We start from the raw sequence: 27,431 nt of genomic DNA, 5'->3' as shown, positions 1-27,431 counted from the left end.
TGCAATTTATTCAAACGCACTAATTATCGCATAGCAATACACGCTGGGTACACCATGGGCTCACGTAGGGTACTCATACTAATACATAAGAGGCTTCCCTTTACCCTCTCCACTGTCACACAGGACACAGGGGGGAAGATTCATATACATTACGGGGACACTTTGAGAACATACCATCGCCATGTTGGTGGTCTATGCACCGCCAGCTTTACTGACCACTCGAATCAACGACATCACACCCATAATCAAAGGAGACTCCTCAGATGTCATGCTAGTAGGAGGAGATTTCAATGAAGTTATGAATGTAAAACTAGACCGAACACACCTACGTGCCAGAAACCCCTCCACACGCACCAAAATTGCTGCTTTAGCCGATGCTTTAGGACTGCGAGATGTATGGCGAGATCTACACCCTGATATAAGAGAATACTCCTACCACTCTGGAGCCCATGCCATCGGTAAACTTACACCAAGCGTGTGAGGCACAGTTGCTTCCCAGGGGAATCTCAGATCACTCCCCCCTAATACTAGGGCTGAAAACCACTAGACCGGCTCCCCCTCACCTCTGGCGGCTGAATAACTACTATCTGGAATTCGCAGACCATAAATAGCGAAACCAAACTACTTGCAAAGGTGCTTGCTAACCGACTACAACAGGTTATACCATCGCTGATCCATCCATCAATGCGGCTTTATGCCGCAGAGATCTACCCGCATGAATATACATAGACTACACTCAGCATTAGAAAGAACAGCTACTCTCCAAAACCCCCTACCCCTGCTTGCAATAGACTTTGAAAAAGCCTTTGATTCGGTATACTGGAAGGCAATATGGGAAATAATGCACTAAATGGGCTTTGGCCCACAATTCATGAACTGGGTGAAGCCCCTCTACAGAGCCCTGGTGGCAGTGACAAGAGTGAATGGATGTGTATCGCGTCCCCTCGAACTAGGGAAGTGGACGCGACAGGTCTGCCCCCTGTCAGCCATGATCTTTGCGTTTGCAATCGAACCTCTTGCTGAACTATTAAGAAACACGGGGACATGGAATGGCTTTTGTTGGTCAGATATCTGGGAAGATAAAGTATCATTGTACGCAGACGACCTGTTAATATATTTGAAGTATCCGATCAGGTCCTGCCCCATTGTGGCATGCCTGCTGGAGAGATACAGCGCTTTCAGCGGTCTGAGGGTCCACTGATCCAAATCCATACTAATTCTGATAGGAAAAGTGGAAGACATAGTGCCGGCTCACTGTCCCTACCGCGTAGAAAAGGAACCATTTTGGTACCTGGGCATACAGTGCCTAGGAATTTGCACCCTGTGATGGCAAGATTCTCAGAAGATGTTCGCCACTGGACATCCCTACCACTGACTCTGCTGGGCAGAGCAGCGCTTTTTAAAATGATGGCCCTCCCCCGATTCCTATATATATTGCAAAACGCCCCATTATATATTCTGCAAAGCGGATTTCGCAAAATAGATCAAATGCTCAGGAAACTACTATGGTGCGGGGGACATCCACGTTTGGCGCTCACTACCCTTCAGAGATCCATATGGGAAGGGGGGATTGGGCTTCCCTGTTTTGCAAACATATTATTGGGCCAGCCAGATGGCGGTTGTGAATGACAAACTGCACAGAGACGCCTCACTACCGCATAATAGAACAGCAGAACCTAACACCCCGGGAAAATCAATTTTGGAATATCTCTACTGCGTGATAAATCATACGACCCCCCTCCCCCCAACCATGCTATCACATATGACACGATTATGGGTTGAAACGCATAAACACATGGGATGTGACAAAAGGCTAACCCCAGTAAAACCAATTTGGGCCAACAGGAATCTCCCACGAGTGAACAAACTCCCTAAATGGCCCAGTTGGATGAAGCAAGGGATACTTAAAATTGGGGATATCGTGAAGGAAGATGAAATAATCCTGTTTGTAGATCTAGCATCCCGTTTCTGTCTCCCTCCGACTGAACAGTACCAGTACAATCAGCTAAAGCATGCACTGCAGGCCCACCTCCCCGTCCTAACTAACATGCCGGAATATACTTCAACGAAACGCAACTTATTCCCAGACCAAATCAAACATAAGATAACATTTACTATGTACAGCGCCATAACCTCTTTCGCCACAACTGAACTGTCGAGTCTAAAGACCAAATGGGAAAGGGATGTGGGCGTTATACTACCGGAAGACTGGATCTCATCCCTGATGTACCCCCGAGAGATAGCCATCTCATCCAGACTTAGGCTTATCCAATTAAAAATATTGCATTGAATATATTATCTGAGGGTGGCGCTCTTCAGATGGGGGAAGATCGCAGATCCAGCCTGTTTGCGCTGTAAACGTGAAGAAGGCACCTTCTTCCACACCCTGTGGGAATGTACTCACATTCATCAATACTGGCAAACATTCTGTGACGAGTTGTCGAGAGTCATGGGTAGAACAATTCCTAGAGATCCAAAACTGTTGCTGTTAGGGGTGGAAGACGACGGTCAACTGTCACGATATGAGAAACTGTTCTTATCGACCACCACAGCGCTAATAAAAAGAAACATAGCGCAGCTATGGGGCTCTGATGTGACACCAAGTTATGAGCAACGGACTACAGATGTGGATATATGTATCGCAATGGAGCACAGAGTGTATACTGCTAGAGGTTGTCCCGGGAAGGCACAACATTTTTTCCAGAGGTGGGAGGATGCTCGTTAATCTGTGATCTGTTTCGAAAGACCTGCTTGTCCTGCGGAAAGGTGCTGTAACAATATATTCATTATGATGATGAACACTAATGTAACCTTATGCCTTAAAAGACACCCTTTTAATGTTTGATTTTAGTAATTAGCATCAGAGGGCTTGGATTGAAGCCACCTTTGTTTGTTGCCTTTGTTTGTATGTTTTAATATAAAACAAAGTGTTTTATCAACAACAAAAAAAGAAAAGATTAACGATCTTAATGAACGCAAATAGTGAAACTATCACACAGTGTGATGTTGGTGAGGAAGGAGTTGGCCACATTACTTACAGATCGGCACCAGTACAGCAGCCTTGTTCTCCCATATGAATCTATTGAACTCGAATAATGCTGGTGCCCCATGATAAATAGCAAAAAGCAACAGTAGAGAAGTACTCTGTATTCATTATCACTTAAGCATCATCACCTAGAAATGACCAGACCTGGGGAGTAGGCAGGAGCACATGTCGCTCTGGCATTACAGAGTACATAGAATTGCAGAACAACAAAAAAGGTGGAGTAGCACCTAGGAGGTGGTAACACATTTCCCTAACGCATATGAAGGCTTTGGTGTTCATAGTATTTTGATGGCTGTTAATCATGTTCTCTTCAGCTAATTCTGCTTAGTGACCAATCAATTAAAATAATAAATTGTATGTTTACAGCAAGTCACATTGCAAATAATATTGCATTTATACCGCACCTGCTAGCCTGTCACTGAAAAATGGCAACAAGCAAAGTTTTTACCATGTAATTGCACATACTCACCTTTCTGAACAAGTGCAGCAGTGCTTCCCTCATGCAATCATGTCTCAAGAGGAAGCTGATGATTGCCAGATTGGTGCCGTATGTTTCCAGGTAGTATACACATTCTTGGTAGTAGGCGTTCTGTTGAACCTTTCCTTCTGGCATCATTTCCAGCCATAAACTTCCAGTCCTCAGGTTACTTTCCAGGTCTTTTAGTGTGGCAATGTAGTCGTCATCCTTCTGTTAATGCAAAGTGAGTGATGGTGGATATGAACCAAAAATTCACTTTTAGTAGGAAACAATGGCTAACAAATCATGGAGAATCACAAGTCTATCGTTCTTATGTTTGTGCTATGCACAGCAGAACAGGCTACGCTAACCATTATCTCCATCTAAAGGGGCATTCCAACGTGTAAGCCTTTCTTGGCCACAAATGGGGGGGGGGGGGGAGTATGAGAGTGGTAAGAGTCATTGGCTGAGAGAGAAAAGTTAGTTGGAGGTAAACATTGTCTGGAGGGCAGAGGAGAGTTTGCAGGCAGAGGAGACAGGAGATGTGGTTAGTGTAGTGAGAAGATTTTGTAGAATTGAAGGCAGCTGAGAGAGCAAAAGGTATGCAGTGAAGGAGGCAAACAAAGCAGGAGATTGGGATTGGATCAAGCACCACAAACAGAGCTGTATTGTCATCAGAAGCTGGTGAATGAAGTGGGCGAGTGGCTAAGGCTGGGGACCTGGGCAGGATGGAGTGAAACAGCAAGAAGGACAATGGTAATCAAGGCAGGGTGAGTGCGGAGTTGAAGTATATGAAGTCTTGTTCAATAGAGCTGGTGTGTTGTGGAGAAAGAGCTAGGAAGGAAGACCTGACCTAGCAAAATCAGAAGCCATATAGTTCGATTTGTATTTAGTAATGGAGCACGTGAGTAAAGAGTGGACAGAGACTGGGTAGAGTAGCAGTGAAGGACCAGAAAGAGAAGGATCACTGGCAAGGGGGTGTACAGTTGAGGGGAAGAAGATGAGATCAACAGAGTTGCTCAACGATCTTTAAGGAGAGTAAATCCTCTAATGGATAGTGTTACTACCCATCAATACAACTGATGTGATAATTTGCTTTAGCATATGGAAAGTTTGGAGGCATTAGCCAATAGCAGTATTGCTTGTCTTTTCATAAACACTGGCATATTTTTGCAGTCTACTTTGTGTTTTTTGAGAAGCAAATAATTTGGAGAAGTGAGAAAGGAGAGTTTTGTCTTTGAGAAGCAACATCAAGCAATCTGAAATAAACATGTATTCTTACCCCTGCAGCAATGGGCTTCATTGCAGATTCCAAATGTTGGGTCACGTCTTGTAGCACCCTCGATCCCTGAGTGAGTTGGTTTAAATCCGATGGGGCCTTTAAAAACCTCTCAAACTTTTCCCTGGCCGCAGTAAGATTGTTAGCTTTTAGGCATGCCATGCCCCATGCATGCCACACGCCAGTCGGGTCAAGTCCAGATTTTGTGGAAACCTAATCCAGAGATCATAACACACAGTTTGAGAGAGCCAACCACCATGTGGATAAGAAGACACAGACATACAGAGTAGTGAGAAACAAAAAAGTCAACGTGCAGTGAATTCAAAATTAGCATGGACATTTTCCCTTTTCAAAAAGGGTCTTTTCTGAAAGCAAAATTAATCTGCAGATGGCACAGAATACAGATCTGAAGACTCTGGGAAACATTTCAATATTGAATTGATATTTGGCTAAGTCATTAACAACAGCATGCTTTAATAGTTGCACAGCCCAGAGTATGCACTAGGGCACGAAGTATGGATATTCACCCTAAAAATGGTCCACTGAATTCAAGCTTGACAGAGCTGGAACAGAAATGTTGCTTTCCGCACTGTGCAACTCTTTGGCACTTTAAAAATGCATCTTAGTCAAAGTGAAAAGGAAGGCTTATTTCAGAACAATGCTTGTAGAACCACACAAAACATACCAATACATAAACCATAAATATCCACTTTAAACCATATAAAAAAAATAAAAACAATAAACAATGATAAACATATCGAAATAATCTAAAAATGTAAATGTTCATTTATTTTCCTATGAGTATTGTGTGGGGGAGGGCTGGGCAAATGTTCTAAACTGTACCCCTCACAACAGTTAGTGAACTCTTTGTTTCCTAGTCCTTCCCTGCAATCCAGCAAGAGTCCTAATCCCAGGCCTCATCAGAACTGCATGGACGCGTTCTGTCTTCTGTCTGTTCCGGGGGAGAAAACGGACCCGGAGTTAGGTAAACGGATTTCCTGCAAACCTTTGGCCAATGGAGGGATTAAGAGCATAATGCACATAAGATTACATATGAAATTGTCCATATTGAGAGGTTATACAAATGTGACTATTTTCTGTGAAGGTAAGTAATGTGCAGGTACAGGTTAGTACAGTTTACCAAGGACATGTCTTTTAGAGCTCTGAGGTCACCAACCTACTTGTTAGGATCCAGAAGAAGTCTGTGCATCTCCCCTGTTTCCTATGGAAGAGTAACTCAAAGTTCAGCAAATATTGTGCTGCACTCCACAGGAAGAGGGATCAATGGAAGACTCTACACAACCAGGTTTCATGTTTCTTATGTTCTACTGGTGTCAAACACTCAGATGGTAGTAAAGCCTTTATGGTCTAACAGTGAGATGTTTCAACAAAATAGTCAAACGTCTCAACATAGCAGAGCAGTGCAGAAGTTCAAGAAAAAGATACTTGAGTGAGGGGGAGCATGTAAATCCTAATCTACACAGGACCAGGACGTTCTGAGTCCAGGGGCCCTGTTCTACAACAGCTAGCGGTCAGGGTATAATCATACAAAAATGTATTCTCAGTTTGGTAGGTTCCAAGAAAGTCACTCACAGATTCTTGATGTCGTGGTCTTGTACCAAATGTTTGCTTTATTGGGTATGGTGCTTGTCATCTAGATGACAGTTGATTTCTTCTATCTAACCTAGACAGAATTTCCAGATGCACTCATTATTGTCACCCTGACCAACCAAGGAAGATATGCCACTTTTGGAGACCAAAAGAGGGTTGGATTCTTCAGGAACATGGACTTTAACTCTTAGTGAGCCAGCGAAATCCACCACAGGCTCAGATCCATTGGTACCCACCATAGGCACAGATCCCTTGGCGCCCACCCCCAACTCACATTCCTTGAGAGTTTACCACAGGCTCAGATCGCTTGGGAGCCCATCACCAGCACATACTGATCAGGAACTCACCACAGGCTCAGATTTCTTGCAAGCCAACTACAAGCTCAAATTGCTCAGGAGCTTAACACAGGCTCAGATTGTTCGCCTGCCCTCCGCAGACCCTTAATGCTTTGTAGCCCTCTGCAGGTTTCACATCCTGAGGAGCCCACCACAAGCTCTGCTTCCTGAGGAGCCCACCATAGACTCCAGTTTCTCAAGAGGCCACTAAAGGCTCATCTTGTGTAGATGCCAGAGGTCCGTATTTGGCCTGGAGGCATCAGTATGGACCAGCAGCATTTTTCATCCTCTCGATTACAAGATGGACTTCTACTCAATGAATATTGTCCTCTCTCTCTCTCTCTCTAGGTCACCCGCCCCCAGCTCAGTATTCAGCGATCTTACATCTGTCTCCCCAACCCAGAGTATGGGTACCTAGCCAGAGCAATGTTCACTTCTGCTATTCCCCTCTCTCACCCTCTTCCTCCTAAACGTTTACACAGCTCAGAATCTGTGCCCCAGAACTTCCAGTAAGCCATTTCCACGCAAGGATTGGATAATGACTCCCAGTTCCAGTCAGATTTTTCCTATCCACCCCTTCTTTATATGGGCTCACTCTCCTCATCTGTCCACTATCATACTTTCTTCCCCGGCGTCAGCCTCCTTATCACTCCTCTGCTTTCCTCCTTCTTTCACCTAATCCTCCTTTCCAATCCCGATTCTTTCTTGTACCACTTCCTCCATCAAGGTCACTCTATCATACTTTCTCCGCCTGCTTAATCTCTCTTTCCTCAAACACCAGCCATGTCTTTATCTTACATTGTTTCTCTTTCCTTAATCTCTCTGCAGCAGTCCACTCTGTCAACCTCTTTCCACACTCCCTCACTAGTTCGCATGTGTGTCCCTTTTTATACCCAGTCTAGAAGTTTCTTTAAAGCCAGCTGGGCTGTTAGGGGGGCTTTCACGTAACAATCTGGTGAGGACTGTGCAACCATCTAACCTAATGGTGAAACAGCAATTCCAACCAAAAGGGAAACCAGACCCCTGTAAAAGAGAAGCAATGGCAGAGCCGTCAAGCTTAACTCGAGGGATGAAGGCAAGCTGGTAGTTTAGTTAAACCACACAGTTAACCAATGAAAACATCCAACACTAGCATACTGAAGTCACACATATGATCTCTAGCATGTCAGAATAAGTACTGCAGGTACACACAGCACAAGATGGAACCACTATATGCATAAAACACAGCATTGGCCAGTTAAAACCCTTACCACCCCTACTACTAACATGTGAGACAAATACCTGGTGATAGGCACTGCACATATAGTCAAGGGGGAGAGGGTACAGTAACTCATTACATTTGCTTAGTCATTATCAGGACCCAAGATGCCACACAAACTATCACAATACAACTAGTCCTCTAGCACATAGTAGCATGGTTAATACAAATTCACACTACTCTTTAGACCTATAGGGAGAAAAACGTGGTTAAACTTTAATAATCAAACAAAGAGGACAACTCAATAGAGCACTAAAGTGACTGATGTTTTCGGCTTAAAATTAAACTGCTCTATGTTACCGAGGATTCCCAGCCTAACGACATGGAATATTCACAGCATATGAATATATGAAAGATCCAATGCTGGTGAAAAGTCAAGATTAGATTAGATAAGCAATACTAGACACAAGGACTCATTACACCCCTAGAAAAGACAATGAAACAAAGGTAGCCACAAGTGCAACAAAGTAACCAGGCAGTAACATAGTGCAGGAGTTCAAAAAGGCAGATACAATCAGGCGAAGCAGCTACAATTCTAGTGTTTGGACCTAAAACTCCAAGGACCAACCTGGGACTCCTGACAAAATGCTAATGTCGAAGTATGTACCTGTAAAAATCACTACAGAAGAGTGTCAATTAAGTTTAAAAAAGTTCTCCATGGGGATAACAGGACAAAGTCAGTAGGCAAAGGTGCAGCTCTTTTCAAAAGGTAGGAAAGTCCCAGTTCCACCCCACAGGCGCAGAGAAGACTAACCAATACTAGGGGACGGCAGGGAAGGAACTCTTGAAGAGATCCAGTATTGGTTTGAGACCTAGCACACCAATTGGGAAGAGAAGCAGAGCAGGATTTACTTCAATGGAAGTCAATGTTCAAACCATGGTAGAAGGAGAACTGCTAGAACCAACGACAATGCACGGCCAAGGGAATGCCTTGAGGTAAGTCACTTGAATAACTCACCAACCTCGGGCCCAGAGTTAGGTACTCACTGTGGCAGTTAACACTTTGCCTAGGAGCGTTCAAACGAACCAGTGACTAACGAGTCTTCCTTTGCTGGGCGAAATGCAGGATCCATTCACCGAAAGAGTAGAAAACTAGACTAAGGATGAACCCGACAGGCCAAAAGAAGAACAAACAGCCTTCCTAGCAGAGGAACCCTCCTGCCAGAAGTGCAAGCATAGCCGGAGATAGCTTCAGAAGGACAGACGAAACCAGGAGAAGCAGGTTCCAGCAGCTTCAAGGACAGATAGGCAGAATAGCAGCAGAAGTTGGTTCCACAAAGAGAGCAATGGTGGGAGGGACCCAGGATGGCCCAGAGGAGCAGATGTGGAAGGGTAGTGGAGTCCCACTCTCTTTCCAGGCAATAACAACTTCCAGCACCAAACCGCATGATCGAGGTGGTAAAAATGGGAAGCAGTGGTAAAAAGGCCCAGAAGACGGCTCAGGCTCAGGGAGCCTGGCCCAACCAATAAGCAGAATTAGGCGGAAGACTAGGGCAGCCCAGGAAGTAGGTCCAGCAGCTTAAAATGTATACTGGAGCAATGCCCAGGGCACAGGGTCCAACCAGAACGGCTGGATCTGTTAATACAAATGCAGCAACTGCCAATTTACAGTAAAAATCATCCAGCAGGTAGTTACACCTGCTAGAATACTGAACATTCTGACCTTTTTCCTAGGTACCCCATACACAACTGGGCTGACCTAAGCCAACACTCTAATCACACAAAGGGGACCGAAGCAAAGTGTTTGGCAGCCAGCCACTCTGTTTGGCCTAAAAAACTGCATAATACCCAGGACCATCCTCACATGGTGTGTAATGGCCATTCCTGAGGCCAGGTAATGTTCTAAACAAGCCGAAACTACTCTAGAGGGTGCAGCACGAGGCTTAGAGTGTACACATGTTCACACAACCACTATTTTAGGCCTGCCTGCTGGTTTTCCTACACAAAGGAATGCAAAAGACAGCAGGATTAAAATATATTACCCCAATGGCTACCAAAAAGGAACATTTGGGCTATTAATGGGGTAAATCGGCTTGAAGCAAAACTAAATTACAGCTCCCATCAGCCTGCTCCTTAAAACCAATTTAGTGTGACAAACTCACCCTGGCACAAGAATGGGCTGCTTAAAAAGCACCCCTGTACCAGCAGTCATACGGGCTACCATGGGACCATATACAAAATAAAGCATTGCAGTGGCAGTGACTTTAGTAGCAGTTCCTCTAACCACATAAAAGGTCAACATCAAAAAACTTAAAGAGCGAAAAAGCAAAAGGTTTAAGGGTCTCTAGAAAGAAACATCAGAAAATCCAAAAATTAAATTCTGCCATAGAAGGGGCCATGTGGCGTTGGAAGCAAGTGATTGGTTCCCTGGTACTTGCTCCTCCTGCTACTCAAGTGAACCAGAGGTTATGATGATTGTTTGCTGCCACTCTGCAGTTCTGAGGAAGTTGTGGGGTGAGGGTGGCATAAGGGGGGAAGGAATGGAGTCAGGAAGCCCCGTCAGGGCAACTGCATGACTTTACAGGAGCTGCCGGGTGTTTGCTTGTGGGTTCCCTGATCTTTCTGCCCCCAATTCTCCACCACCCTTATCTACAAGTTGTTTTTCCCACTCAGCAGGTCAAACTCAAAAACTGGTGAGTTCCTTAAGACATCCAGTCTCTCAATCATGGACCACTATTTCTCAATACTGCGAAACTGGCTTGAGGACCGCTTGGCTCTCCTATTGATATCAATATTGTACATTACTGACTTGGGGAATTTATGATTGGGCCAAATCATTACGCTGGGGCTGGTGAAGAGGCTCTGGGACGAAGCCCCCCCCCCCCCCCAATACCTTCTTCGGGCTCTGTTTTACAAAGCAGTTGGCATTCTATGGTGCCCAGAGTCTTTCCTCCCATCTGCCAGCTGTCTAAATGGGACTCCATCACAGTAGCTACAGTCAAACCTGGTAACCCAGCGGACCCATTTAACTTTGGCTATTTCTGGTGATGCTAACTTGTAGAGTCACCATTGTGGAGCACTCTTTCGCCATCAAGTTTACTTAACCTGCACAACATTACATATCTTCAAAGAAGGGAAGTACTACTTTCTTGAATATCTTTGGGTGGAAAATCTCTAAACCTGTGGTATAGACTAGGGAACAAACAATGGACTCGGAACACTAGATTCTTTTAACATAGGCCCTTCTCATAACTGCATTTCTCCTTCCTCCAGCTACTGCCTTAGAATGTCCTTTTGGGGTTGTATCACCACGCAATAGGCATTCCACATCCCCTACTGCCAAGAATCCTGAAAAGGTGATGAAACTGTATGTGTTGTATATTATGTGATATCCACCTGTGACAATTATACGTCCATCATTTATATTCGATTACTTACATGGGTCATTTTAACACTGTATTTGGGGATGTTTTGTGTTTCAGGGACAAAAATCTGATCCAACCATTAAAATGTATATTGACTAACATCAAGCTCAGCATTCTCCCATTAGTGACGAGTCACATGCTGGTATTACCTCAATAGCCAACTGATAGTACTCTGCTTCCAAAAGTCGATTCCTCAAACGTATGACAGCTGCTGGCTGCAGAATCTGATCCAGCGATGGTATTTTGGGGTAGGTGTTAGTGACTAAGATCTTCAACAAGTCCACCTTGCTGTAGTAGCTGTTGTGAGGAGAAGAAAAGGTACACATTACTTAAAGTTATATTGAGGAGAGTGGACGCTAGGGAAACTAATCTACTTAACATCACATAATCACAGCTAGCAAACTATGGTATTAAGGGTTTAGGCAGATAGTTTTTCTTGATTTAGGGATGGGTTATATGTATTATTTGTGCATTTGTTCTCGGCTCTTCAGTGATTGCATGGATCACTCTTGTGCTCACAATCAGCCCCCTTATCTCTTAGCTCTTGCTGTGGCACCACAAGCTGGCATTTCCTCCACATCACCAATACCATAAACTCTACCACAACGGCTGCAGAATTGAACAGGATAGCTATTCGGTCCATTGGGCTAACACGACACTGCCTATGTTACCACTGTAGCAAAGATCAACCTCCCCCACCCACAGTAAGCTCATTAATTATACTTCACCATTGGCATAGGCCACTGTCAGGAGGAATCTCTCAGCCCTGTCTTCAGTGTATAGTGGTTATCTTACTACACATGGGAAATCAGACAATGATATGTTATGGTATAGAACAGACTTTTCTAAAGCACAAGTGTCACATTAAAAGGGCAGTTTTGCACTAGACCCAACCATGATAAAGCACTGAATGTAACAACTCAGATGTTTGTCTTAATACCATGTGATCTGATATCAGGCAAAGTTCGACTGGAAAGATTTTCAGAATACAGTCACTTGAACAAAAACATTTGGCTACCCCAACATGTTTACATGTACAGGGTTCGAAATTTCCAGGGGCCTGGTAAGCTTGAAACCAGCAGCTACCTGGAGCTGCTTTTGACGATACAAACATAGCTATGTGATATTAACTATGAGGGTTTGGGAATGTTTGTAAAAAAAAGTACCCACTTAAGGAACATTTAAAGCATATTGCATAATATATAATGGAAAAAAGGGAGTTTGCATCTTGCACAAAACCACAATTTGCTGCTCTCTATTACTAGTCCTGGCGCCTCAGAGGTAGCTCCTCCCTGTTAGGGAGAATTCTCATTCAATGGCTAATTTCCCTTACCTAGTGAGTCCCCCAGCAGCTTTGCTGAATCTCTGGAGTTTATTTTTTCCACTTGGTAAGAGTGTACCCCTTTTTCCCCACTCTTACCTGTGTTTTGCCATGTGTATTTCAAATGCCCCTCCTTTTCCAAGACGTTCGGTCCCTCTTAAAAAAGGGGGCTATAGAAGCCGTGCCATCGCACCTTTGGGGTTCCAGGGTGTACTCCAGATACTTCCCAGTGAGAAAGAAGTCCGGTGGGTGGAGACCCATCCTCAACCTTGGGCAACTCCACAAGTTCCACAAATCGCAAAAGTTCTGCATGGTCACGCTACAACACGTTCTCGACCAGCTGGGACAGAGAGACTTCCTCTCCTCTCTGGACTTGGAGGATGCCTACTTACCCATCCTCATACATCACAAGCAAAGACGCTACCTGCGTTTCTTGGTGTGAAGGCAAGCATTACCAGTTCAAAGCTCTGCCTTCGACCTCAAACCGGCTCCAAGAGTCTTCACAAAATGCCTAGCTCCGGTGGCTTCCCATCTCCAAAGCGCAGGCATTTACATATACCCCTAGCTAGACAACTGGCTAATACGCACTGCCTCACAGCCACTAGCGCTGCAGCACACCGAAGAGACTATCTGATACCTGACTTCTCTGGGATTCTCCATCAACTTTCCAAAGTTATGCATATCGCCATCTAAGAACGCAATGTTCCTCAGCTCACGTCTGGACACAATGCAATATCTAGCAACTCCCTTGGAAGAAAAAGTCCTAGCAGTTGTACTCTCTGAAGCTGACAACAGTTTGCTACTGGGGATGATGTCTTCCTGCATTCCTCTAGTACCTCACTCCAGGTTGCATACGAGACCTCTTCAGGAGATCCTAATCGCCAGGTGGAAACGGGTGTCTGGCTCCTGGAATGACAAAATCAAGCTGAACCCAGCATTGCGCCAAACTGCATTGGTGGGGCCACACCTCACACAAGGTGCTCCAGTTCAACCACTGGCGCATCAGTACCCAGTGACAACCAATACCAAGGTGGTTCGCATCTTGACAGATAACACAACCACCATGTTCTACATCAGAAAGCAAGGAGGGACCCGCTCTCTCATTCTCTTCAAGGAATCACAAAGGCTGTGGAACTAGGCGATATGTTCATTCCGTTTCATCTGGCCGGAATCCACAACACCATCGTGGATTCCCTTGGCAGGGAAGTGCGATCCTGCCACGAATGGGAACTCCGTCAAGACCAGGTTCTCTTTTTTTTTTAACAACATGGGTCCGGCCACATATAAAGTTACCCGCCAACTCAAAGTGCACCCAGTTTTCCAGCAGGTATCCTCAAAGGAGGAGTCTAGGGTATGCCTTTTCCATTCTATGGGAGGGCCTGTTTGTCTAGGCATTCCCTCCAATCCTTCTCCTTCTACGAGTAATCAAGACACTCATACAGAGCCAATGCAAGATGATCCTCATTGCTCTGGTGTGGCCATGCCGACCTTCATCTGTCAGTAGTGCCTGTTAGGGAGAATTCTCATTCAATGGCTAATTTCCCTTACCTAGTGAGTCCCCCAGCAGCTTTGCTGGATCGCTGGAGTTTATTTTTCCACTTGGTAAGAGGGGACCCCTTTCTTTCCACTCTTACCTGTGTTTTGCCATGTGTATTTCATCTGTTTTTGTGATTGTGGACTCTGGAGTACACCACTTCAGTAGCCCGCTGCTTTTGTGTGTTACACAGCACCTTCAGTGCAGTGACACAGGGTTGTATTTTAGACTTCCCACCGACTCCATTTCTGAGGCTGACTACTGTCCCCCAGGAAAGGGTAAAGTTGCCATTAACTTTACTTAGTCATGTTAACACAGATCCAGTACACCCCATCTTACATGGAGTACTGGAAAGGGTTAATCCTTAGCCCTTTTTATCTGTACCTCCTAGAGCATTGTTTCGCTCTTTTAACATTTAGACTTGGCTGGTGGCAGTGGTATCTACCTTAACTTTTCTAAGCGATTATACTAGATAAACGTGATATTGTTTTAGGCTATTATATTAGCCTCAAACTTAAACCCGCTTGACCAAATACTTTTTCTTTTGGCTCCGGTCGGGTTTATTCACCATTTCTTTTTGTTAAAGACCTTTTTGTGTTTTACTTTGCGCGGCAAACCAGGTTTGCCTTCTTTGTTCAATGTCTTTTGGTGGGCTTCTGCCAAGAAACCCTCTCCTCTAGGCGCCTGGGTGTCTGGGTGGGCTGAATGTGAGGGAGGGGTGTAGTCACCCCTTGCACAGGGTATCCTAGGAAACCAAAGTCGCACTTTGCCATGATTGGCTGAGGTGGTTGTCCGGGTCGGACAACCCCCTGCTGCGTGATTGACAGCCATGCTGTGTGAATGGGGGATTTTCGCATAAAAGGCAGGTCTCTTGGGCTAGAAGTCAGAGTCGCCACTGGAACTACAAGGAACCGAAGAGAAGCGGAGAAGGAGTCGACTGCTGCAACTATCCCGTACCGGTGAAGCCCTGCTGCAATCCTGAGCTATCTACCCTTCGACGACCAGAGAAGATCCAGCCCGGAGTCTTCTTCCCTTGAGCTTGGTGGGGATAACCAGCTCAACTTCTACAGCCAGAGGATCCTCTTCGTGGCCTAAATCGCTGCACACTGCTGTAGTGGTCCGGATAGCCATCTGAAGAGCCTCTCCTGTTTTTAAGGAGCGCACCTTTTATTCATCGTCGCTGCCGCTGGCTTCATCCCTGTGTGGTGCAGACCCCTCCAGATGTCCTCCTTTGGATCAAAGCTCCAGGAACCGAGGGTCTGCAGGAAACTACCACGAACAACTGCCATGGCACCAGCTTCTTCCTTGAATAAGGTACTGTGTTCTGCCCGAGTCATCTGGGGTGAATCCCTGTTCTTTGCCTCCAAGGCTTGCCCTTGTCTTCCCTCCTTCTTATAACTTTTACTTCCTCTGTTGACAATATCTAAGTACTCCTGGCTACGCTGAATCGTGAACTATCTGACTGTGTGATCCTCGACAACAGGAACCCGGTTCCACTTGACACTGGCTCCGGCCTATTGACTTTAGGATTTCTGTCTGAGAGTGTTCCCTGATTCTGTCTGCCTTGACAAAAGTATTGTCTATGATTTTTGCCCCCAACTCTCTCTGGGTATCTCAGGTGCTAAGTGTGTTTTTGCCCCGGTAACATCCAGGGATACGCATTTCTTTAGTAAGATCGAACTGTCATTACTGTCAAAAAGTGATCGCAAGTGTATTCACGGTAACGTCTTTTGTTTCATAACACCGGTCCGCTAAAACACAGGGTACTTACCTTGAAGTATATCGTACAAAGTGAATCGGTTAGTTGTAGTGTATTTTACGTGTGGTTTTTGAATTACTAGAAGTGTCGTGTTTATAACAAATGGTTTGAAAATAAATGTACTTATATTTTTTTACCTGAAACCTTGAGTCAGTGTTTGCTTGAGTCACAGTAATTGTGGTCCCTTTGTGTAATCTCTGCTACTGCTCATATACTCTTGAGATAAGCCTGGCTGCTCTGCTACTGCTATCACTTTAACATAGTACTGCAGGCTTGTACCAAAGGTAAAACTTGTATTGCCACCTGTAGTCTTGATTGTGTGTAGTGGTCCCTAAGGGTACTGCACAGGATTCTGCATAACAGGTGATGCCCGATAGCCAGAAGCTGCTTTTTGGTCCTGATCAACAAATCCTAATTTCGACCACTGCATTTATTCTTGTATCTAACCAGGTCATCCATGTATGTTGTGGGAGCCAGCCTTGATGCTAATACAAAGTGTGATGCAAACGCTTTTATATTAAGTAAACGTGAGCATTAACTTAGAAATAATTGAAGTACAGCACATTTGTTTTTTTTACTCCAATAGTCTGGGCCGGGCACCATCGACCTTGATTCTGGTACACTACAATTCCCCTCTATAAAAAAAGCCTTTCTTTGCTCTTCAGACCTTTTCCGGGAGGAGAGCCAAGTGTTCTAATAAATGATAAACAAGAGCTAACAAGGCATTGCGAAGGGACAACAAATCTCTGTCCTAGATGTAGTTTCAGTTTGCTGACACTTTTGTTGTAAGGATTCCTAGTGCTGGATGACGACGTTGCCCTTGTTATTGCTTACACAAGAGAGATTCAGTTAGCTGATATTTCCGTTTAGAAATATTTCTAGTGCTGGACAAACTCTGGCAGTTGTAGGCGTGGAACCGTGAACGCCCAAATAGTATAAATACCGACCTGCTTCAAGCCCCACGCAGCAGTTCGGGGCGGCAGAGCTGGGAGGGGAAGGGGGATGGGGGAGGGACAGAGGATGGGGGTGGAGAGAGAGGGTGAGGGGGGGAGAGAGAGAGAGAGAGAGAGAGAGAGCTGAGGCCTTTTTCCAGAAGGGGGTGGGTCAAGTCACTGGTTTGAGGCATTTTGAGTCCCTAGAGGACTCTGGCTGTTGTCTTTTGAGCAGAATTTATTTTAAATATCTTTTTATTGAATTTTTAGAAACAACAGCATAAGAAAGCATCAGGATGCCACATCAATTAACTTTAGCATGTTACACTGCTAGGGGATAGAAATATGTATTGACAGTACCCAGAAATCTCCTCCCCCGCCCGTCCTCCCCACCGTCGATACACCAACACAGCAACAATGTCATTTTTGACCGTAAGGCCATACAGCATCTGAACTTCAGGATTGGTCTCAGCCAAGTGTGTTCCCACATCCCCTAATAGTGTGTTCCTACATCACCTAATATAGGTATCAACAAAGTCCCAGATTAAATCTGCTTGTGTAGTTTTATCTCGTCTCCTCAACCCTGCACATTCCGATGTACAGACCCTAAGAATCAGGCCCAGGCTGGCTTTCCTGGTAGGTGCTTGGGCCCACTTCCAAGGCATACTCAACAGTTTGCGTGCCAATAACAATATTATGTGAACCATGTGCCTCACAACAGGGTCTGTGTGCCAACCTTCATCATTGGTTCCAAGATCCACAGGTGTATTTGGGATACGAGAGATCAGATCATGCACATGATTCCAATAGTCGAGTATGGCCGGGCAGGACCATATAATGTGGCCCAGGGTGCCAAGCCCGTCGCACTGACACCAACATGCGGTGGACTGTATCAAACCCATGCAGTGTAATTTACTAGGAGTGTAGCAGAGCCGTTGGATCAGTTTGTATTGGATTTCCCCATTGCGGATGTTGTAAGACACGGAGGGGATGTTTTCAAACTAATCTAACACGTCCCCTGCATCAACTAGAGTCAGTAGGTCCCGGGCCCAGTGTGCCGCTAGAGTCGAATTCCACGTGGTGTTGTTGTGGGTGCAGATAGAGTAAAATGTGCATAGTCTGGGATATTCGGTAGGGTTCCGACCCATTTCCTGTTCACCTGAAGTGGGGCTATCATGTAACGTCTGCATGGTAGTGTTAACTTTGATCACTCTACGTATGGTGTGGTAGTGTAACCACTCCGTTCGTCGAAGTTGTAGGACCCTGCTGGCTTGCGGGAATCCCATTGGGTAGTCGCCATCGTATAAGTCGGCTACCCGATATGCGACCACAGCGAGTTCTGGTGCTTGTGTAGGGTATGATCTAGACCTATAGATAGGATTGTATGCACACTAATCCACGACAAGGCCACCCGGGTGTCGGCTCCACGAGTCCCCTCAGTCTATGCCACTGGGCAAGGGTGGGGCCAAATAGTGGGTGGGTTCTAATATTTTCTGGCAGCTTTTTCCATGGGATAGCTAAGATTTCCACTGGTGTGAGTGTAAGGCGCTATTAAGGAGACATCAATTTGGCCCCAACTGGACAAATCAGTCGAATCCAACCATCTGTTTGCCCAGCACATTTGGGCGACTTGGTAGTAGGCGTGCCACGCCGGAACCGCTAGGCCGCCATCATTTTTGGAGGCTTGCAGTACCTCCATCCAGACCATGCCCTTTTTACCCTTCCAAAGCAACCTGGATAGTTGTTTGTCCATTTCCTTGTACATTTCCTGTGTGGGAGCGCATGGGAGTATTAATGCTAGATATATCAATGGAGGACAAGAGGCAACCTTGTCTGGTACCTGAATATAGGCTAAATTTGTCAGAGGTGTACCCGTTCATGATTACTGAGGCTTGGGGGTCAGTGTAAAGTAAGTGTATAAGCTCTAGTAGTGCTGGCGGGAAACCGTACGTTTCGAGGACCATGAACATGAAGTCCCACCTCACCTTATCGAACGCTTTCCCAGGTCGATTGTCAGTACTAATTCATCAGGGTTCTTCTGCCCCGCCAGGACATGGAGGAGTCTCCGAAAATTGTCCACAGAGTGGCGATCAAAGATGAATCCAGTCTGGTCCTTATGGACGAGTTGGGGGAACAGTCTGTTGATCCTGCACGCTAAGCACTTAGCCAAAAATATTGGGTCCGCATTTATGAGCGAGACTGCCGATAAGATCCACAGTCCTAGGGGTCTCGTCCCAGTTTGTGGAAGACAATAATATTAGCGGCCAGCATCGAGTATGGTAGGTGTCCCATAGATGCTGGTCGGAGAAGACTGAGGCAAGTTGCGGGCCATTCGGTCACTCATTATCTAATAAAGATCTATCGGGATGCCATCCGGCCCAGACACCTTCCCCCCCCCCCCGGATAGTGAGGTAATGGCTTGTGAGACTTTATCTGGTGAAATCAGTTGCTCAAGCACTGGCTTTTGTGAGTTGCTAACGGAGCACAGTGGAAGCGAGGTGAGGAACGTTGAAATACTTTCTGGGGCAAGGTTTGTCATATAGCTCATGGTAGAATTCCTCAAAGCGTTTGGTAATATCCCTTTCATCTTTGAGCAACCTCGCCTCCTTATCTCTGATGCTGAGAATTTGTGGAGAGGCTGGTCTAGTGCGCAGGGCAAGCACCATTAGGTGGAGTGGTCTGTCTAGGTCTAAGAAGTAGGTCTGTGACCAATTAGTGAATGACGTCTGTGCGCGTTGGGTTGAGATCTGCTTGAGTTCCCCCCTAAGCCTATTGAGTCGGGCATATGTGTTAGGGTCTCGGGTCCGCTTGTGTTGGGCTTCTGCGTCGTAATGTCTGCTTTAAGCCGGTCTACTCTCTCCCGTCACCCTTTCAATTTGTGGGCCCACCGCGAGATGCACTGTCCCTGGAAATAAGCTTTAAAGGCATCCCAGCATGAGGCCGGGGTGTATCCTGGGGTTAGGTTAGCACGCCAGAACTGGTTGATATCCGCTCCCAGGCGTTCCATGACATCTGGGTAAGTGTGTTTTTAAGTTCAGATGCCACGCCAGTCTCACTGGGGGTGTATCTGTTATCCTAATAATTAGGGACAATGGGGCGTGGTCTGATATTGTCATTGGGAGGATTGAGCATTGACGGATAAGGGGAAGGGCAGTTGATGGCACCAGCCAGAAGTCCCAGGTCTGACATGAGTGAGAGGGGGGACATTTTTTTAAGCTGGTTGGGGGTGTCTGCAGTGGTGCACCCTGTTGGTCCAATGACATATCAATGATCGTATTCCAATCCCCACCCAGAAGTGTAACCTTCCCCCCAAAATGGTGCACATTTTGCCATTACCTGTGTAAAGAACACGGGCAAGTCTCCATTAGGGGCAAAGACATTAAGAAGACCAACAGGTTGTTGTTGGAACAGTCCCTGTATCATGGCATATCGGCTGTTCTGCAGAAAGGCGATATTGCAAAGCGTGTCACGCAAATAATTCAGGACATGTTGTCGTTTGATTGGGTGCCGCACATTTAGGGTTATGAGGCGTAATCCAGCTATATTTGAAGATTTTATTCATTCGGTGGTAGGGACTGGGGATTGGGGAGATGGGATGCGTCCATATCAGGAAATGTTGCTGCGGGATACAGAACAGTGTGCATGAATGCATTGCATTATGTAGCATGCTAAGCATGGTCTTAAACATATAAATCATAACAATAATATCAACATTAACTTTAACATTGGGACTGAGGAACATTGCCCCAATACCTCCATGAACCTGCCCATGCACCGCAGAGAGGGGGAGAGTGGGAAGCCACCACTCCTCCACCTCCCGGCATGATGGTGATCCTCATCTGTGGCTATCTATGTAGCCAGTGGGATCTCGAGGAAGGAGGAAGGGGGGAGGCCAATTCTTGATAGCAGGCAGGATAAAGCGATCATTGGACAGAAGTTTTGTTAAAAGAATGCAAATGGACACGATTCCTGGTCAGGAGTGGGCATCCACTAGAGCCAGGGTCGATACAATGGTCTTTTGGATAACCCATAGCTGGGAATCGGTATGGGGCTGATGGGCCCATCAGGTTGTTGGCAGAGTTGTTGTACGATATGGCCCCTCTGGCTGTCTATCTGAGCGTTGTTGCCTCCCCCGTAGGCATCTTTGTTGCTGGGGCCACCATAGTGTGGCATCCGACTGGTGGGAAGTACCTGCATCATCGGAATCTCGGGGGAAATCTGTAGATACCAAGTTGCGTTGCCTCAGCAAGCGCCATGCGTCCTCCGGATCGTCAAATGAGCGCCACGCTTTCGTATGACAGAGTCAATCGCATTGGTCATGTCAATACAGGCAATATAAACCGGACATGCACCTTTTGTTTTTGTGCTGGCTAATATATGTGCTACAGTGGTGGCATTCAATACTGTGCTCATGCCTTTTCTGAATCCTGTTTGGTATTTAGAATAAACCTCACGAGATGAAATATATTTCTCCATATCATACAGGATCAAAATCGCAAATATTTTAGTAGCTCCATCCGTAAGCAAAATTGGACGGTAATTTTCCGGTTTACCTGGATCGCCCTTTTTAAAAATAGGCACCATAATAGATGCCACCCAGGATTGCGGTATTTTCAAAGTATGCAGGATATTATCAAATTCATTTTTTAAAATGCCTGCCCATAGCATCGGGTTAGCCTTATAAAGACAAGGCAGAATTTCATCTGATCCCGCCGCTTTAGAGTGATTAAGATGTCCAATCGCCCACTCTATGTCTTGTGCTATCCAATAGATTGCATTCTCTTCTATGCCTAACACCCAAATGTACAATCCTCAAAGCGCTCGGGCATACGATATTTGTTTGTTATATGCAGTTCCCAATCCTCAGCAGAAATTGTATTTGGTCTTAAATTATTCGCCATTGAATTTGGATGCCTGAGAATTGCCCAAATACGCTGTGAGTCATGTTTACAAATTGATAATTTTCTTGATTGCATGCCGAAACTTTGATACCTCTGATTTTATTCTTCAAGTCTTGAGAAATAGCTCTTTTTTATCAAATATAAACATGGTATTTAGTTATCATGTTTCAATAAGTGCAATGCTCTATTTTTAGACACTTTGCGAGCATCACTTTGTAATCAAACTGCTTATTCAGCTGAGGGTGCCTATTTTTTTGATTTGCCATTAATTCCAGTAAAGAAGTCTTTACTATATTAGACTTAATTATTTCTTTATGAACAAGACTTAGTCCCGATGCATATATCAGGTCATGCAATTTCACAAGTTTACACTGCACCAAGCCAACTAGCTTTTGGCAAAGAACCGGATTCCATTTTATGGATATATTCCGTCGATCGATTTCCAATAATTGTAATATTTCATTTATTACATGATATGAGTACTGAATACCAATGTACATTTCGATTGGTGCGTGATCGCTATGTTTAATCGTGTATACAATCACTGGTTTAATTATCTGTCCCAGTGAGTGCGACACACAAAAGTAATCAATCATTGAAGTCAACGATCCTCTAGACCATGATATTTAGGAGTTGCCTCTGCACAGTTGACAAAACACAAACCCCCAATCCTCAAAGAATTCGACCTATTTCCTCCCTTTCATCCTGGCTATCATTGATACTTCATTCACACAATCTACCGTAAAGTCAAAGCAGTATGAATTAAAATGCCAACCTAAAATAATATCGGAGTAGAACTCACATTCCCCGGCAGTTTCAAGACACAAATCGACTTCTTCAAACATTACCTCTATATCTATTTTTGGAGGATTGCAGTATAAGTTGACTAAGAGAAGGAACAAGTTACTTACATGTAACTGTTGTTCTCCAGCATGGGTCTGGCATGGATTCACATGCTCATGAATACTCCCCGTCGTCAGGCCGGGAATCCTCGGTATAGAAAAAATCAGTATCAGTTTTGTTTCTGATCTGTCTTTCTCAGTAGTAACCAATCACTGGTCTCTGGGTCATACTGCCCCTAGCCAATGACTGCACTCTCCCTAAGCCCCGCCCCTGGCAGACATCCTCAGATTTGGTAGCACGTGAAGTGGCAGTATGACCAAGTGAAGAGCCGCAGAGGGGTAGGCGGGAGGGTTCGCATGTGAATCCATGCCAGATCCATGCAGGAGAACAACAGTTACAGGTAAGTAACTTGTTCCTTCTCCAGCATGGGGTCTGGCATGGATTCACATGCACAACCACGGGAGGTGGCAAAAGGCTCAATATCAAGCAATACAACAACTCAACATTAAGCAACTCTTACCTCCTCATCAGGCTCACCTTAGGCGAACAGGTTGCGCAGCACTGCCTGGCCGACTCTGGACTCCTCCCTGGAATCCCGGTCGACGCAGTAGAATCTCGTGAAGGTGTGCGTCGACCTCCACGTAGCAACCCTGCAGATGTCGAGTAGGGGCACACTAGACAGGAACGCTGTAGTAGAAGCGATCGCTCTGGTCGAATGGGCCCTCGGACGGCCTGGCAACGGTCGGTTTGCCAACCGGTGACAGTGCATGATACAGCCGGAGAGCCATCTGGAAATGGAAGTCTTCGAGAGAGCCTTCCCTTGATTCACAGGTCCAAGGTTCACAAAGAGCTGTGATGTCTTCCGAAAACTCTTCGTGCAGTCCACGTAGAACTTCAGCACTCTAGCTACATCCAGCGAGTGCAGAGTCCTCTCAGCCGGCGACGGGAAGAAAACTGGCAACACCAAGGGCTCGTTGAGGTGGAAGTCTGACGGCACCTTGGGCATGAAGGAGGGGTGCGTCCTCAGCACCACCCTCGTGTTGTGAAAAGTCAAGTATGGAGGCTTGCAAGACAGGGCCTGGATCTCTCCCACTCATTGTGCAGAGGTGATGGCCACGAGGAATGCTGTCTTCCACGACAGAAACTTCAACGGCACTGAATGCATAGGCTCGAATGGGGCCCCGATGAACCTAGTCAGCACCACGTTGAGCTCCCACGCCGGGGCAGGGGCCTTCACCGGCGGGAATGATCGGAACAGTCCTTTCATAAATTCCTTCACCAGTCGATGAGACCACAAGGACGCCCGTCCTGTAGTTCTGGTGTAACGTGAGACGGCAGCCAGATGTACCTTGATGAAAGCGTGAGATAGGCCAGCCTTGGCCAAGGACAATAGGTACGGCAATACTTGAGGGGGCGCAATCCGCAGAAGGTTAATCTTCTGTGCACGGCACCAGACAGAGCACCTCTTCCATTTGTGTCCGTAGCACTTGAGAGTTGAGGATGCCCTGGCCTTCGCGAGAACCTCTCTGCAGTTGGCCGGGATGTTGTATCCTCCAAACTCTAGTGCTGCAGGAGCCAGGCCTGCAAGTTCAGCGACCCTGGTACGTGATGAAGAATGGCGCCTCCTTCTCTGGAGAGAAGATCCGCATCCGTCGGCAGCTTGACTGGTGTGGACACTGACAAGTCCAGAAGGTCCGGGAACCAGATCTGCCTCAGCCACGCCGGTGCGACGAGGATCATCCTGCACCGGGACCTCTTGAGCTGGTTGACGAGCCGTAGTAGCAATAGCAACGGCGGGAATGCATAAAGGAACAGGCTGTCCCAGGGGAACGTGAAAGCATCGCCCATGCTCCTCGGCTGGGGAAACCTGCTGGCGAACCTCCGGCACTTGGAGTTCGCCGCCGTCGCGAAGAGATCGATCTGGGGTTTGCCCCATCGTTGGAAGAGTCGGTCCACTTGATCCTGGCGCAGTTCCCACTCGTGGCACGAGCGCAGCTCTCTGCTGAGTGAGTCGGCAATGGTGTTTTTATCCCTGCCAGATGAAAGGGTACCAGAAAAATCCCTTGGGCGACGGCCCAATGCCACAGATCCTGGGCTTTCTTGGATAGGGCAGGGGATCTGGTTCTGCCCTGCTTCCGAATGTAAAACATTGTGGTGGTGTTGTCGGTGAAGATCCTCACCACCTTGCCCTTGAGGGACGGAAGGAAGGACCTGAGGGCCCAGAACACTGCACAGAGCTCCAAGATGTTGATGTGGAGAGTCTTCTCCTCCGGGCGCCAAAGGCCTCTCGCGTGGAGACCCCCGGTGTGCGCTCCCCAACCTTCCAGGGAGGCATCCGTCGTCGTCACCGTCACCTGGTGGGCCGGGGCTAGGAAACCTGTTCCTGCCGTCAGATGAGAGCGGACACCCCACCATCGTATCGCCTGACGGAACGCTTCGTTGAGCGGGATCCTGTCCTCCAAGCTGCCTGTCGTCTGAATGCAGTGGGTGTCGAGGAATTCTTGCAAGGGCCACATCCGAAGTCTGCAGTGACGCACCAGATAAATGCAGGAGGACATCATTCCGAGGAGGGACTTGATAGACCTCACTCTGGCCACATCCGTGGCCAGCAGACGTTGCACCTTTCCTAGGATGGTCCTGATCCTTTCCTCCGACGGTGAGGCCTGCCGCACCACTGTGTCGAGTTGTGCTCCCAGAAACAGGGCGACTTGCGACGGGACCAGGTGGGATTTTGGAAAGTTGATGGAGAACCCTAGGTCCGTGAGCAGCTGAACGGTCTTCGCAGTGTGTTCCACGGCGAGCTCCCTTGTCCTTGCCCGACTGAGCCAGTCGTCCAGGTAGGGGTAGACGTGGATCCCCTGCAGGTGCAGCCGCGCCGCCACCGGTGCTAGGCACTTGGTGAACACCCTGGGCGCCGATTTTAATCCGAACGGGAGGGCCTTGAACTGGTAGTGCCGCCCTTTGACCACGAACCTGAGGATGAGGAACTTTCGGTGTCTCTTTAGAATAGGGATGTGGAAGTATGCATCCTCCAAGTCCAACGACGACAGGAAATCGCCCTCCTCCAGCTGTCCCAGCACGTGCTGGAGGGTGACCATCCGGAACTTCTGTGCCTTGATGTATTTGTTTAGTCGTCGCAGGTCCAGGATGGGACGCCATCCTCCTGTCTTCTTCTTTACGAGGAAGTATCTTGAGTAAACTCCGGAGCCCCGAAGCCTCTTCGGGACGAGCTCGATGGCACCTTTCCTGAGCATCGCCCTTACTTCCAACAGCAGTTGAGGGACGTGATTTTCCTTCCTGGCCACGGGAGGAATGCGGGGGCACCTCTTCTGGAACTCGAGGACGTGTCCCAGGGCCAGGGCGTCCAGCACCCAACGGTCGGTGGAGATGGACTCCCACACGCCGATGAACTTCGTCAGCTGGCCTCCCACCGGGGTGCTTCGGCGGGGGCCCGACCCGACGGTCGGTTCAATCTTGCTTGGAGGCCGCTTTGCCTCCTTAACTGCCTTGGCGACGACGGCGGGATCCACCTGACTTGCCGCGTCCCCTGTAGGCCTCCTGCGACAAAGACCTTGCCGCTTGACGGTACGTAGAGGAGCTGCTGCCGGCTCCCTTGGAGGCACCCTGTCTGCCTCCGGATCTCCGAAAGGACAGCCGTCGCTGTTGGAGCACACCCAGTGCACGGGCCGTCTCCGTCTTGATCGCCTGAAGGGATTCATCAACCGCCTTGCCAAAAAGGTTGTTCCCATCAAAAGGCATGTCCAAAACCTTGGTCTGAACGTCCTGGTGGAAATCCGTTTCCTTGAGCCATCCTCGTCGTCTCAGGCAAACGCTGTTGCCCAACTGACGGAAACCGGTGTCGGCGATGTCCGTAGCCACCGTAATGGCGTGGTCCGAGGCAATCTCACCTTCCTGTAAGATTTCCAGGGCCTCAGCCCTCTTGGTGTCCGGAAGGAACTCCAACAGAGGGGCGATCTTGAACCACAACTCCCTGTCGTAGCGGGCTACGATGGCTAGGGCGTTGGCCGCCTCGATGGTCGTCGCTGCAGATGAGATGACCCGTCGTCCCATCGCATCCAGCTTCCTACCCTCGCCGTCCGGAGGGGAGGTTGAAGTCGAGGCCGATGCCCCCCCGCTTTCTTCTTGGCCGCCGCCGAAACGACCGAGTCCGCGGTAGGTTGCGCCCTAAGGCACAAGGGGGCAGCGTCGGGGACCCGGTACTTCTTCTCGTACCGGTCCCTCTTCGCAGGAGCCGTGGCCGGGTTCTTGAGGAGGGCGAGCCCCTCATCCCAGATGTCATCAAGAAGCGGTACGGCGAGGACCGTCTTCCTTTTAGCCTCGCGCCGTTGGTAAAGGAACCCCTCCTTCTTCTTTTCTTCGTGGCAGAGCTGGAAGAGCTCGGATGCCCTGGAAATCATAGGATGGAAGGATCCAATCTCGTCGGGCGGGGACGCCTGGGCAGGGGGTGACAGGGGACACGTCCCGTCGTCGCCTCCGTCGTCATCCGTACCAGTCGTAGTCGTGTCTATGCCTGTATCATGCCCGTGGGTAGTGGACCGGGGGAAGGCAGAGAAGGCCGCAGAGGTGGGAGAGGAGGCCTAGGATGCGTCCTCCTCCTCTTAAGTGGTGGGCTCTCTGAAGGTCCTGGCTCCGGTTCCCCCGTCGGGTCTGGCTCAGGTACCTCAGTTGGGGGAAGGGGCAACCTAGCCCTTATATCCGAGCATAAGGACTGGATGGCTGACAAAATGGCCGCCGCGGTGTCCTGTGGTGCCGGAAACGACGGGAGTGAG

At 47.4% G+C, this 27,431-nt stretch overlaps 1 protein-coding gene across 2 annotated transcripts in view; it reads right to left on the bottom strand.

The window, feature by feature from the left end:
• The window catches only part of ZFYVE26 (zinc finger FYVE-type containing 26), a 1,501,667-nt gene that overhangs the window by 290,058 nt on the left and 1,184,178 nt on the right, over positions 1-27,431 (bottom strand). For both annotated transcript variants that reach the window (XM_069638726.1, XM_069638727.1), the window contains 3 exons: positions 11,501-11,648; positions 4,786-4,995; positions 3,516-3,734 (listed from right to left, as the gene is read on the bottom strand). In XM_069638726.1, the coding sequence (XP_069494827.1) occupies positions 3,516-3,734; positions 4,786-4,995; positions 11,501-11,648 (577 nt within the window). The remainder of the gene's footprint in view (positions 1-3,515; positions 3,735-4,785; positions 4,996-11,500; positions 11,649-27,431) is intronic.

This window comes from Ambystoma mexicanum, chromosome 14 (genome assembly GCF_040938575.1).
Source record: "Ambystoma mexicanum isolate Mex_15411 chromosome 14, UKY_AmexF1_1, whole genome shotgun sequence".
Lineage (NCBI taxonomy): Eukaryota > Metazoa > Chordata > Amphibia > Caudata > Ambystomatidae > Ambystoma > Ambystoma mexicanum.
This window is presented reverse-complemented; position numbering and strand designations above follow the sequence as displayed.